Source organism: Coregonus clupeaformis, unplaced genomic scaffold, assembly GCF_020615455.1.
Source record: "Coregonus clupeaformis isolate EN_2021a unplaced genomic scaffold, ASM2061545v1 scaf0658, whole genome shotgun sequence".
NCBI lineage: Eukaryota > Metazoa > Chordata > Actinopteri > Salmoniformes > Salmonidae > Coregonus > Coregonus clupeaformis.
This window is the reverse complement of record NW_025534113.1, coordinates 97,095-110,846: the sequence shown is the minus strand read 5'-3', so window position 1 is coordinate 110,846 and position 13,752 is coordinate 97,095. Positions and strand designations below refer to the sequence as shown.

The following is a 13,752-nucleotide window of genomic DNA, read 5'->3' as shown; positions in this document are numbered from 1 at the left end:
ACAAGATTGTAGACCTACACAAGGCTGGAATGGGCTACAAGACCATCGCCAAGCAGCTTGGTGAGAAGGTGACAACAGTTGTTGCTATTATTCACAAATGGAAGAAACACAAAAGAACTGTCAATCTCCCTCGGCCTAGGGCTCCATGCAAGATCTCACCTCGTGGAGTTGCAATGATCATGAGAACGGTGAGGAATCAGCCTAGAACTACACGGGAGGATCTTGTCAATGATCTCAAGGCAGTTGGGACCATAGTCACCAAGAAAACAATTGGTAACACACTACGCCGTGAAGGACTGAAATCCTGCAGCGCCCGCAAGGTCCCCCTGCTCAAGAAAGCACATGTACAGGGCCGTCTGAAGTTTGCCAATGAACATCTGAATGATTCAGAGGAGAACTGGGTGAAAGTGTTGTGGTCAGATGAGACCAAAATCGAGCTCTTTGGCATCAACTCAACTCGCCGTGTTTGGAGGAGGAGGAATGCTGCCTATGACCCCAAGAACACCATCCCCACCTTCAAACATGGAGGTGGAAACATTATGCTTTGGGGGTGTTTTTCTGCTAAGGGGACAGAACAACTTCACTGCATCAAAGGGACGATGGACGGGGCCATGTACCGTCAAATCTTGGGTGAGAACCTCCTTCCCTCAGCCAGGGCATTGAAAATGGGTCGTGGATGGGTATTCTAGCATGACAATGACCCAAAACACACGGCCAAGGCAACAAAGGAGTGGCTCAAGAAGAAGCACATTAAGGTCCTGGAGTGGCCTAGCCAGTCTCCAGACCTTAATCCCATAGAAAATCTGTGGAGGGAGCTGAAGGTTCGAGTTGCCAAACAAAATCCCTCCTGAGATGTGTGCAAACCTGGTGGCCAACTACAAGAAACGTCTGACCTCTGTGATTGCCACCAAGTACTAAGTCATGTTTTGCAGAGGGGTCAAATACTTATTTCCCTCAATAAAATGCAAATCAATTTATAACATTTTTGACATGCGTTTCTCTGGATTGTTTTGTTGTTATTCTGTCTCTCACTGTTCAAATAAACCTACCATTAAAATTATAGACTGATCATGTCTTTGTCAGTGGGCAAATGTACAAAATCAGCAGGGGATCAAATACTTTTTTCCCTCACTGTACAGCTCTTCTGTGAGTTCAATCAGTCATGTGACACAAACTTTGGCCTGGATTAAAGCTGGCCGCAATGAATCCCGGACTGTTTTGTTTTTGGTTGATTATAACAATGTAGAAGTACTAAAATAATTGTGCCTCGTATCCTTATCTTCTGCTAAAATGCATTTCATATGTGCATTGTATTTTCATAGGATTGTAGCCCAAATGAGTTTTCAATGAAAATACTGTTTTAAAAGTATACAAATTGTTACAATCTTTTGTAATAAATCTAAACTTAAAAGCCTAATAAAAAAGGAAACGCAAGCTAAACTTAAAACTAAACTTTATTAGATACATGAGTGCATTTACCATCTATAAACTCCAGCTATGGTTTGGGATTTTATTTTTTACAAAACAGGCATGTCTTAGAAACTTTGCTCCAGAAGTTGGCAGTAAGGTGTGAGATACCACTGACAATTGGTCTCATGTCAGCTTTGCAACAGAGGTTGCACCATTTGACAAAGACAATCTTAATACTGGCCCTCACTCTGGGTCTGAATGTTTGCATGCAAAATCTGTACCATGATTTAATGTATCAATATTCATTGTATCAATATTCACTCAATGGTAATGACTTCATTACCGTTATATAAAATAACAATGTAAGAATTGGACTCACATTCCCTTCAAAGGAGCAATGTTTCAATGACAGACTAGCAGTTATTTAGCACCAACATCAGTTTCACGTTTAAAGAACAGTGCCTCAAATAGGACATTCAGGGATTATGCATTTTGTTACCAGATGTCTCTTCGGAGTACACTGTGTGGGTGGGAAAGTAAAGGACAGTGTTGAATAATCGCTTCAATGGGTGACAGGACAATTGTGACTAGTTTATACAATTCAAGATTGAGGTGAAAGTAAACTAATTTGGGAATCCCAGTTTCAGTACAAATGTGTTTCCAGGTTCTGATGATTCACTCATGTTGAGTGTGCACACCGGCATACAGATTAGTTACAGTAGTTAGGAATGCCATGACTTCAATGGGAGGTCAGCCACCTAGGTCACATCATTTAACATGAGAAAACAATGCATGGCCAGCACATTGGCCAGACTGATCTACACAACCACATGTAGAGTGATGGGGCAGTGGTCACTGCCCATAGCTTGGTTGCGGATCTTGCTATCGCAAAGGCCTGGCAGTAGAGCAGAGGACAGTACAAAGTAGTCCAGCCGCCAGCCCACGTTCTTAGACCGAGAGTTCATCATGTAGGTCCAGAAGGTGTATGCGTTGGCCTGCTCGGGGTACAGCTCGCGGAAGCTGTCGGTAAAGCCTGCGGCCAACAGCTGGCTGAACCCCTCGCGCTCCTCTGCTGTGAAGCCTGCGTTTTTTTTGTTGCCTTTGGAGTTCTTCAGGTCGATCTCCTCATGGGCCACGTTCAGATCGCCACACAGCACCAGGGGCTTGCGCTTGTCCAGGTCGCTCAGGTAGGCCTTGAAGTCCACGTCCCAGGTCTTGCGATAGTCCAGGCGCACCAGTCCTCGGCCAGAGTTGGGGACGTAGGCGGTGACCAGGAAGAAGGTGGGGAACTCAGCAGTGATAACACGGCCCTCCTTGTCATGCTCCTCTTTACCTGCAGACATATTGGGGAAAGGCAGGTTAACTAGGGCACCTGGAGAGAACAGACTTAATGGGTAAAGGTAAGTCATTCATAGCCAACTAGAGTAACCAGGATCAGCCATTCACTCACCAATGCCATAGGTAACTTTGAGGGGCTCAGTCTTGCACAGCATAGCCACCCCGCTATAGCCCTCCTTCTCATCAGAGCCAGCCCAGTACTTGTGGGGGAACTCGGGCATGGAGGTGATATCATCAGGAAGGGACTTCTCAGCACACTTCGTCTCCTGCAGGCACAACACATCTGGGGCCTCGTCGCGCACCCACTGGGCAAGGGAATATAACCAGTCAGCTCCTTCACAGTGCACTGCCTTTTATCAGTGTTTAAAAGGTGAAAGTCACCACCCAGTTTAATGAACCAGACAATAGTATTTAACAGAAGTTCATAGAAGAACACATTCAACTTTTAAATCATGCACATAGTGTGTGGACTTATTTCACATATGTAGTTAACAATTCTAGGCACTATAGCTCAATGCCAAGTGTTCATGCAGCTTTGGACTCTGTGGTTCCCAAACTCACATCAAGGCCCTTCTTCTTGACCCAAGCTCTGAGCCCATCTACATTCCAGGAGGTGATCTTCATGTTAGCAGCACGACCATCTTTGCTGGTCATCTTATCAGGAGGGTCACTGTACAGAATGGGGGCCTCTGGTTCCTTTACCTTCTTTCCTTTCTTGGCAGCCGGAGCTGTAAGGTGAGAGAGAGAAAACAGGAGGGGTAATGAGACTGACGTAACAGACAATGATCTTGACATTTTTATTTAGTTCTGCTTTAGACATACTGTAAGAGACATATCGCGAAACACAGGAAACATCAGTTGACTAGACGTCTCACCTGTGCCGTTGTCTTCGTCATCTCCAGCCTCTTCATTTTTCTTCGCTCTTTTCGACATACTTGCACTCGTTCTAATACCGCACACACCCCGAAGAGACACAACACGCACACACAAGTACACACGCGCCGCCGCTGGGGGGAAAAAAACATGATCCAGTTAATAATAATAATTATTATTTTTATCCAGTTATTAGCTTTACTTATAGCAGCCAATTTAGCAAATACAATAGCTATGCTTAGCTCATCTGCTACTGGCACAATAGCTACTAGTTTGTACGCCAAATATGTGATAACTATGTTTCCATTACTGCATCACATATCCCTTCAACAACACTGTAACTACTGCCACAAGAGAGCAAAAACAGGCGAATCTTGGGGAATAAGCTAGTTAGCTAGGACAGATAAATAACGTTATGTGCGGCCTATGGCTCAATCCATGACGAATGAAGATCGAGTCTGAATAAATTGGGAAAATGTGGACGAGCAATCAGCCAGAAAATGAATGCAACTAATGCTGCTACTACTACTTATTTACAAAGTGTAATTGCAAATTAAGAATTGAACTAGAGAGAACCCAAAGTATTCTTACTTTGCTTTTTCACAACAAAGGATTCAACCGTGTCACACTCGCGCAGTCAGTCACTCCTCCACAACAAAGCAGTGGGTTTTGAGGAACATTGTCACACATGTGCCGTTAGACTGTCCGATATTATGCCTGATGTGATTTTCCTCTGAATCCGTGAACGCACCAGTTATCAGCTCTTTGTGCATGTTATGTATTTGTTTACGTCAAACATTAAATGTCTAAAATTAGCTTCCAATTTGTTTTGGTTAATACAATACCTTGAAAGATACAATTATATAAGGAAATCATCAAACAACCTCTTGTTATGGGTCCTCACTCCCTAGAGTACTGTCTGAAACCCGAAATACTCAGCAATTGAAAGGTTCGTATTCAACTTTTTGCTTTCTCATCTGAAATTATGTTTTTTCATTTATAACACACTTGAAATTGGCAATTAATGGGCCTTAGTTTTTGTCATTTGAAATGAATAATTGATGGTAGATCTAGATCGCCACCTGGTGTGCAACCTGAATGTTAGCTAACTAATGCTTCTACTAGTTTTAACCAAACATGGAACTGTTTTGGTATCCAAATTCTAGTGCGTATGTTCTACTTTTCATATTGCTTTTGAAGAATAAATAAAATAACACTTGGACTTTTTTGTCGTTGACATTGCACTGTTTATTCTTGTATGAACGGATGTATGCAACTGGTATTTGTAGCTATGTCATCGCATTCTGAACATTTATTTTCTCAGATGCACATAAGACCACTAGCTATGACATTTACGACATTCTTTCAATGTGCACACGTTTTTATTTTGTTCATAGCCATATCATTCTCCATCTCCCTCAACCTCTCTAGCTGCCATGACTGTAGTGATTGGATTTGAGGGCAGTGCCAACAAGATTGGTGTGGGCATTGTGAGGGATGGGGAAGTACTCTCAAACCCCAGACGCACCTATATCACACCCCCTGGTCAAGGCAAGTTGGTTGAATTCAAATTAGACTCAAATGACAACTGACATCTTGCGTTTATCCTAATGTGTGTAGTTGCAGTAACTGACTGACTTTCCATCCCAGGGTTCCTGCCTAGTGAGACAGCCAGACATCACCGCAGCATCATCCTAACAGTTCTGAAGGAGGCGCTGGAGGAGGCAGGGCTGAAGCCTGCTGACATTGATTGCGTGGCATACACAAAGGGTCAGGAACTCCAATGTCACTGATTCCTATAAAGCTGAAATGGCCTTTCCTGACCTGCAGTACCATTCAGTTTTCACCAACATGATATTATTTACCCTAGGACCAGGGATGGGTGCCCCCTTGGTGACGGTGGCTCTGGTGGCGCGCACAGTCGCCCAGCTGTGGGGGAAGCCTCTCCTGGGTGTCAACCACTGTATTGGCCACATTGAGATGGGCCGCCTCATCACTCAAGCCAATAACCCCACTGTGCTCTATGTCAGTGGGGGTAACACACAGGTCAGTCACCCATACATACTTATTAGGACAGACTTGGAATGTCCCGCACAACTTGAGAGTTCTTAGGGTTTCCCCTTAGTTAGCACTCTCAACCCTCTCAGCTGAGGTTTCTGCGTTTAGTTGTGCTCTAATGCAATGTTTCCTCATGAAGGTGATTGCATACTCTGAGCGGCGCTACAGGATATTTGGTGAGACCATCGACATTGCAGTGGGCAACTGCCTGGACAGGTTTGCCAGGGTGATAAAGGTGAGTTCTGCATGGGTCTTCAGAGGACTAAACTGAAACTAACCTGATTAAGTAATGCTCCTATAAAGGCCACATGCTGAAACATGTAGTCCACTTCCATTGTCTTACAAGAGTTGCTGAATATCATTTTCAATTTGCTCCTCTGTTCATGCATCTTGGTTTAAAAGCGAGATAGCAACATCATTTTTTCTCCTCTTTAAGATTTATTGTGGACTCGGACTATACCTTGTATAAATTGTCTTATCATTCTCATGAATCAAAATTGTTTGTGCTCAGATTTCCAATGATCCCAGCCCTGGGTATAACATTGAGCAGATGGCCAAAAAGTGAGTAAATGTGTTTTTTGGGAATTGCTGTCGACCAGTAGATGTTTTCAAATGTATATATTTACACCATTGGTTTCCTGTTTGTTTTGTCAGGGGTACACAGTATGTGGAGCTTCCATACACAGTGAAGGGGATGGACGTGTCATTCTCTGGGATTTTATCCTATATCGAGGTAAAATGCTGCGCCACTAAGTGGGAATAAAGTTCTGCGTTGGGTTGGGTTGTATTGTATTGGGTTGCATTGCATTGGGTTGGGTTGTATTGTATTGGGTTGCATTGGGTTGGGTTGTATTGTATTGGGTTGCATTGTACTGGGTTGCAATGGGTTGTATTGTATTGGGTTTGGTTGTATTGTGTTGCGTTGCATTACATTGGGTTGCATTGCATTGTAGGGGAGAGACAGGGTTTTTGTGATAGTTAGATGGATTGTGGTTATAATAAGGGATGCATGTATGATGTGTTAATATGTGTCCCTTTTCTTTCAGGAAGCAGCTGGGAAGATGTTGAAATATAATCAGTGTACAGCAGAAGACCTGTGCTTCTCCCTACAGGTCAGAACAAAAGCAATAAACTGCTCCAGTGCATTGTTGTCAGCCTGTTTCCTGCATTGGCACGGCAACACCCTTCCCCTTCATAAATATGCCGGCTACATGGTGGCATCACTCACTGTCTGAGAGGTGGCAGAGCACACCACTGTGTAATGATCCGTTCACTACTTGTGTGTCCTGTAGGAGACCCTGTTTTCCATGCTGGTGGAGATCACAGAGAGGGCCATGGCTCACTGCAGCTCCCAGGAAGTGCTCATCGTTGGAGGCGTTGGCTGTAAGTCAACTGTACTTCATTGTGGGGGTTGTGGGCTTTCCAATGTAATTCATTAAAACACATAATGATAACAATAATAAGATGTAATATCATGTAAATCTGTCTTACCACTCGTTATGGACAGGCACAACTCAAACACAAGCGTTCAGGAATGCTGATGATGGTTTTGCTCTGTAGGTAATCTGCGTCTGCAGGAGATGATGGAGGTCATGTGCAAGGAGAGAGGTGCGAAGCTCTTTGCTACAGATGAGAGGTAAGGGTCTACATATGACAATTTCAATACAAGGGATCTGATAAGTGTACCTCAGGCAGTCAATGCTTACCTTATTATTTATGAACTAATAAAAGGAAAATGGCTTATGTTGATGGTCATTTCATAATGTACTTTAACTTTGTAAATCCTTCTGTTATTAAAATGTGATATTGTGTTTGGTTGTGTCACAGCTTTTGTATCGATAATGGAGCAATGATTGCACAGGCTGGCTGGGAGATGTTCCGGTCTGGTCAGACGACTGAGCTGTCAGACTCATGGATCACTCAAAGGTCATTCCACTATACATGCAACTCAAATTATTCCCTTTCATTATATTATATTGTACAGTACAGTGATTCCCTTTCATTATATTATATTATACAGTACAGTGATTCCCTTTCATTATATTATATTGTACAGTACAGCGATTTCCTTTCATTATATTCTATTGTACAGTGATTCCCTTTGCATAAAAATTTTAACTAAAATGTTACAGGAAGTTCTTGTCTATTTTACTAAATTGTATTGAGATGTTAACTGGATATGTTTGACAACAGGTCTCCCTCTCTGTACCATATTGTGCTGTCATCCAGTGACAAGAGAAACGTTATGTTGTTGGCAGGTACAGAACAGATGAAGTGGAGGTGACCTGGAGAGATTGACAGCTCATTACCCAACAGGCTGCAACTTGCACCCACCCTCCCTTTACCTGGATTGTATGCATTGTGTCATGATGGAGGGAAAGAATGTAGAAATATGCTTTGCCTCACTTCTATTGTTGAGAACCCCTCAACATAATCGTTTTTAGCCACGCGCATTATGATTTTAGGTCTAGATTCAATCCGGACCGCAGAAGATCTGCGCTATAGCGCGATTTAAATGGAAAGGCAATGTTCCCGCGTTTGCAGAGACTGCATTCAGGGTAAACGCTGCATATGTCGGCTCAGTCGGAAATTACATTTACATTTCAGCTCTTCCACGGTCCAGATTGAATCTAGCCCTAAATTGCATTTGGTAAAAACACCTTTGTATTTCAATTTGTTTTGACTTTCACTAGCGCTGGATTCAATCCGTATCGCGGAAGATCTGCATTAAAATAATAGTAATTTACGATTATGCAGCATTTACCGCGAATGCAGGAACTATGCCTTTAAATTTCAATCGATCTATAATGCGGATCTTCCTCGATACTTCTGCAATATGGATTTAATCCAGCCCCTAGTCTACAATATAGCCACGTTTATACCTGGTGTTAACATGTGTCCTGATCTTGTCCACATTCTGATTTTGCCCAAATTTTTTGACAAGTGTAGACGATTAAAAGAAGTGATTGTAATCAGATCTTCCAGACCACCTCTGGAGATAATCGGTGATGCGTTGTAATGTAGCTAGATTTCTTACAACTGTAAACAGATCTGGATGATCAAACCATTTAAATTGTCCCTTCTAAAATCATTGACAGGTGGCACCATTGACTCGAGGCAATACGTTAAATAAAAATTAGCATTACACTGAAATATAAATTTTTTGAGAAAGGGGATTGGCAAGATTAGAATTTGTGACATTCTGGTCCCTATCCCAGTGCCTAGTCCACTGCACAAGCAGAGGTGAGGGCACTATGGCTGTTTTTTTCACATATTTAAAGCTGTTCATGCAGAAAGTTAGTTTAGAACGTTCGATAAATTTGGAAATCGAAAGTGGCAACGGATTCCAACTGGCAACCTCTACCCCCCTCAAGGCCTTTTTTTTTCTCTTCTCACCTGTAACTCCGCCCACTGACATGTCACTATGCTTCGCCAACTGAGCATTTATCTAACCAATCAATTCTTTTTGGGCTTTATTCAGTCCGTATCACAGAAATTCAGTGCTATAGCACCATAGAAACTGAAAGGCAATGTTCTTGCGTCAGCGGAGACTACGTTCACCATAAACGCTCCATGTCAGCTCAATTGGAAATAACCGTTACATTTCAATCGTGCTATAATGCTGAACTTCGGGGACACGGAATGAATAGAGCCCTTAATTTACTTCAAAAAAGGTAAATTAATTATTTTAAACTTGTCCGTTTTAACAAAGCTAATAATGCTGTGGGTTTTATGTATGTGAAAATATGATAAAAGAAACGATGAAGTAAGACCTTGGGGCATGTCAAGTTCATTCAATTTTATTATGCAATACTGTTCACTTATCCTCCAGTGTATTTTTCTTTATTTCAAATCAGAAAAACTGAGCTAGTGTGATCATGAGTAATCATATGGATACATGAATAACATTCACCCAACCAGGGTACAAAAAAACAAAAAACAGCATTAGGATCAGACAGGGGAAGGGTGCGTTCTTATTGTGCCGTCTGCACCCCTGTAAACTTGAGACATAATTACACATCTGTCCCGTGTCAAATACGGTGAAATGGAAGCAGGTACAACACATTTTCAAATTTGTGGGGGAAAAAAAAAAAATCTGGTATGGTAGGCGTACAAGGATTGGTCACAACGGATTAGAAAGTGCTTGATGGATCACTCACACAACAGAGGACAAAACAGAAAAAACATGTCTGATAAAACTGCAGTTCCTCACAATAAAATGACAGCTCTTAAGATTGTTTAAAAAGAAAGAAGAGCAGCTCAATACGACATTAAAACTAATCGTTTTGAGCTGATAGGAACTCCAGGTCCAATTCATTAAGGCAGGCCTTTGACGGCGTTAGAAAAGTCCCTAGTTGTGGATCTCATCAAGGAGTTAGTCCAAAGTGTCTCAGTGTGGCTTTGTGTAAAGACATCGACCTGAGTGCATGTGTGTGCGGGGGGGGTTGTGGCAGACAGGTCCATGCGTTGCTAGGCTGGCTGGTCCAGGGAGTTCTTATACCAAACTACCTTATTGGGATCTGAAACAGAAAATAAGACAGCATTTAGTGATAGGCAGCATTGTTAAACCTCTCATACAATCTAGCCCTTTGGGGCTGCAGCAAGGACTTCTGAAAAGGGAAACCCACTAGATAAAAAAAAAATCTCTAGTTGTATCCTTCCTTCTTTAGAACCAGCAGGGTGCATGATAAAAAATATTATTACTTTTATTTTTGCAGACAAGATGCAGTAATTTCTAATTATGTTACTACTAGGATCTCTCCTAGATCCAAAGCATTTTGCCTACCGTGCCTACTGGTCATGCGGAATAACAACAAACACTTAGAGCACGCAAATAGCCTAGTGAAAAGTGTGTTCATTGATATCAGTAGCGCTTTCAACACCATCTACTTATTGACAAGCTGGTGAACTTCAGTGGATTATTTGTTTCCTTGTAAACCGTAGTCAGGCGAGATTTAACCCCGCCATCTCTTCATCTAGAAAGGTTAACACGGGAGCCCTGTAAGGTTGCGTACAATCACCGATACTGTGTACACTATACAGTAACAATTGCCAAGCCTCTGACCCAGCCCATGGATTCTTTAAAATATGCGGACGACACTCCGCTGGTGGGATTCCTTAAAATCAGATCAAGCCTCCCATGAAGGTCTTGACAGAGAAACATCCAAATTCGTCCAGAGGTGCGCAGACAACGTCCTTAAAAAATAAACATTAAGAAAAATGAAGGAGATGGCAAATCATTTAAAAAAGGAATAAAACTACACTACCACCCCCCCCACACACACACAAAGCGCAACAGGGAATCAGTTGATAGTGACAACATAAATAAATACCTTGTAAATGAGACAGACAACCTGAAATTCAATGACTGTCCTCGCAAAGACAGAAACGACAGTGTCCTTCACTGCACGTATTGCACTTATTCTTCTATGCGTTTAAACCAAAGATTTTTATACCTAAACCAAGAGACCACAGCCCGTCGTTTCTAATTGGAACAAATTAGTCATAGTAGTCCAAGCGGATGCTTCACATTTATACATCTGGTGAAATATATGTCATTGTTCTATCTGTGTTGTATTATTGGGTGTTTTTACATATTATGTTCTACGACCTTTCAAGCACATGACCAAACACATTCCCCCTTGGTGGGATAATAAAATGTATCAACGTTTAACAAATCAAACCATTAAAGAGACATTTCATAAATTAAATAAAGGTTTGTCTTTTTTTCGACCTCGAAAGTAATGTAAAGATGAAACCATGTCCCACGACAGTGGTTGTGTATATCCAGCTATACGCCTCAATTCCAAATGAATGGAAAAGATAAGCACAGTTTAATTTCCTGGTTTTATTGGGTGACCATATTTTCTATTAATTTGGGGTGGAGGCATATAGCTAAACTGAATTTACACCACTGATGTCGTGGGATGTGGTTTCTTCTTGACATTAGACTACTTTAGAGGTCTGAAAACACCTTCAAATCCTTTAAATTATGAGCCCTGCTTCAGAGATTCTAATGCCCAGCTGAATGGAGAATCCAGTCCAAGTTCTAATAATGGACCTTCCTGATGAACATCTCACCTTCTTTTTGTTTGTTGCAGGTGACGTTCCATTCTAAAAAAAATAAATAACAAGAAGAACAAGGTATAGTTAGGATTCATACTATGATGCGTATTGCTTATAACATCGACCACAATTTTATGACAGATGCAACGGAAAAATAACATTTATAATACATTAATGTTTTATTGAGGTCTCAACCACATCAGCCCTTACCTATTGTGTGATAGCGCATGGCCTCCTTTAGATGGCGACAGGTAAGATGCAGCTTCCCATTGACCTTTGCTTCCTTCTCTCTGTACTGGTCAATGGAGATTGAGGTAGTGACAGGAACTGGGATTTCACCACTGGGCTGGACTGTGTGATGCATCTCTTGTGTTGGGTTGGCGGTTTCACCTCCAAATGTGGGCTGAGGTGGTGCTACGGGGGCAGGGCAGGGAACTGACCCCTCTGTGGCTTGGAGGACCTCACTGATGAAACTGAGTCCCCACTGGTTCTGCAGCAGCACACCGATGGCTGGGCGGCCCTCCTCCTCCTCTAGCACTCCACCCACAGCCCCTGACTTCACCTTTGAGGCATAGCTGATGGTTGGCTGCAGCTTGGCAGGGCTATCCTGCACTGGAAAAGCAGCTGGGTGCTTGAGTAGAGACAGGCTGTCCTCCACCCACCTCTCCTTCTGGCTCTGCTTTGGGGGCCTATCTGCTACACGCCCTGCACCCCTGGGCCCCTCTCTGCGAGGGCCACGGCCTTTGTGCTGGCCTCTACGATCTCTGTCTCTACGGTAGGTGAAGGCATGTACATGGACGGGTCCGTTCAGGTTGCCCTCGAGGGACTGAGGAGAAGCCTGACAGGGCTGCTGGGCAACCCCAGTTGGGCAGCCTCCACCTCCTCCACCGCAGTTGCCAGACCCAGGTGATAGGCGTCGGTTGCCAATGTGCGCCTCTGGGTTGGTGGAGGACACAAGGACAGCAGGATCGCACAGTGTGTCGGACTCGCACACTGTGTTGGCCTCCCATGTACCTAGATATACAGGCAAAGGAACATTGTTAGAATCCCCTAGTATTTAAAAAAAATAATTATATAAATAAACAAAAATGGGACCCCTTTAAACTACGCATTCGTGTTATGGTTTAATGGTAAAACTAACTAACTATCAAAATGTGTTAAGTTTTGTTGGGGCTTGGGGTTAGATAACTAGCTAGCCACATCGTTACGCAGAGTTAGTATGCACGCCACGGTTAGCCTAGCTAGCTACTGATTAAGCTGAATCCAGAAAAAAATCCAAGGGCAAATTTGATAATGACACTTAAATTACTTGTAACTAGCTATCTAGTTAGTTAACCATTTCCTGGAAGTTGTATTTTGTATGAGCAAATAGCTAGCTAACTGTAATTAACCTTATCGAATTGCCTTACCAACCAACCACTTGCTAACTAGCTAGCTTGCTAAGAAACAGACACGCAACGTGTTTGTAACGTTAACAGTAGCTAGTTCGCTAACGTTAGCTAACCAGAAAATAAGCCAAAACGCCATTTATTAATAGGAAAATAGTACAATTGAGCAGACAGTTCGGCAATAAGGTCATACAATCTAACGTTACAGTCCTCAAGTATGCATTTGAACAAGAAACAATTTCCTGGCTAGCTAGCGAGGTTAGCTAACGTTACGTTAGATAAAAGTTTCATAACACCCTGGCTCCAACGCATCGTACCCGGAGTGTTAATTTCAGAACGTTTTGCTAACGTTGCAAAGTAGAATGTTACAAAGTAATGTGCTACTGGTACCCAAAACTCACCTGTTTTGATATGCATATCTTTTTGTTCAAATGTACTTCTTCTGAAATTAAACCGTTAGAGAAGTTTGTTTACAGCGGGTGTCTTGATTGTGGCCACACAGAAACTGTAGGAGGTGGAAATGACCGTCACCGTTCAACTTTGCCGGATATTGAAGCGCGAATAGAGGAGGGAAATTAATCAAATAGTTTTCCCGCCCACACACCCTTAGCAGAAAGGG

The 13,752-nt window shown here is 42.6% G+C and overlaps 3 protein-coding genes across 4 annotated transcripts; 1 reads left to right on the top strand and 2 right to left on the bottom strand.

Moving 5' to 3' along the window:
- Positions 1-1,436: 1,436 nt before the first annotated feature.
- On the bottom strand, positions 1,437-4,319 carry LOC121550330 (DNA-(apurinic or apyrimidinic site) endonuclease). The gene is made up of 5 exons (XM_041862560.1): positions 4,213-4,319; positions 3,624-3,755; positions 3,310-3,476; positions 2,861-3,053; positions 1,437-2,743 (listed from the first exon to the last, which is right to left on the bottom strand). Exons 2-5 carry the CDS (start codon positions 3,679-3,681, stop codon positions 2,229-2,231), a joined length of 933 nt encoding a protein of 310 aa, XP_041718494.1. The 5' UTR covers positions 3,682-3,755; positions 4,213-4,319; the 3' UTR covers positions 1,437-2,228.
- Positions 4,320-4,470: 151 nt separating this feature from the next.
- LOC121550316 (probable tRNA N6-adenosine threonylcarbamoyltransferase) lies at positions 4,471-9,451 on the top strand. 2 transcript variants are annotated; one of them, XM_041862541.1, is made up of 12 exons: positions 4,471-4,570; positions 5,053-5,172; positions 5,272-5,391; positions 5,492-5,667; positions 5,819-5,914; positions 6,191-6,240; positions 6,334-6,412; positions 6,726-6,791; positions 6,972-7,062; positions 7,240-7,315; positions 7,507-7,605; positions 7,938-9,451. In XM_041862541.1, exons 2-12 carry the CDS (start codon positions 5,058-5,060, stop codon positions 7,975-7,977), a joined length of 1,008 nt encoding a protein of 335 aa, XP_041718475.1. In that variant the 5' UTR covers positions 4,471-4,570; positions 5,053-5,057; the 3' UTR covers positions 7,978-9,451. The 2 variants fall into 2 exon arrangements, with proteins under 2 accessions (XP_041718475.1, XP_041718482.1); XM_041862548.2 differs by having other exon boundaries at positions 4,489-4,570; positions 5,019-5,172.
- Positions 9,452-9,463: 12 nt separating this feature from the next.
- On the bottom strand, positions 9,464-13,688 carry LOC121550341. Its single transcript, XM_041862567.2, has 4 exons — positions 13,535-13,688; positions 11,956-12,759; positions 11,761-11,793; positions 9,464-10,199 (listed from the first exon to the last, which is right to left on the bottom strand). Exons 1-4 carry the CDS (start codon positions 13,548-13,550, stop codon positions 10,150-10,152), a joined length of 903 nt encoding a protein of 300 aa, XP_041718501.1. The 5' UTR covers positions 13,551-13,688; the 3' UTR covers positions 9,464-10,149.
- Positions 13,689-13,752: the final 64 nt, after the last annotated feature.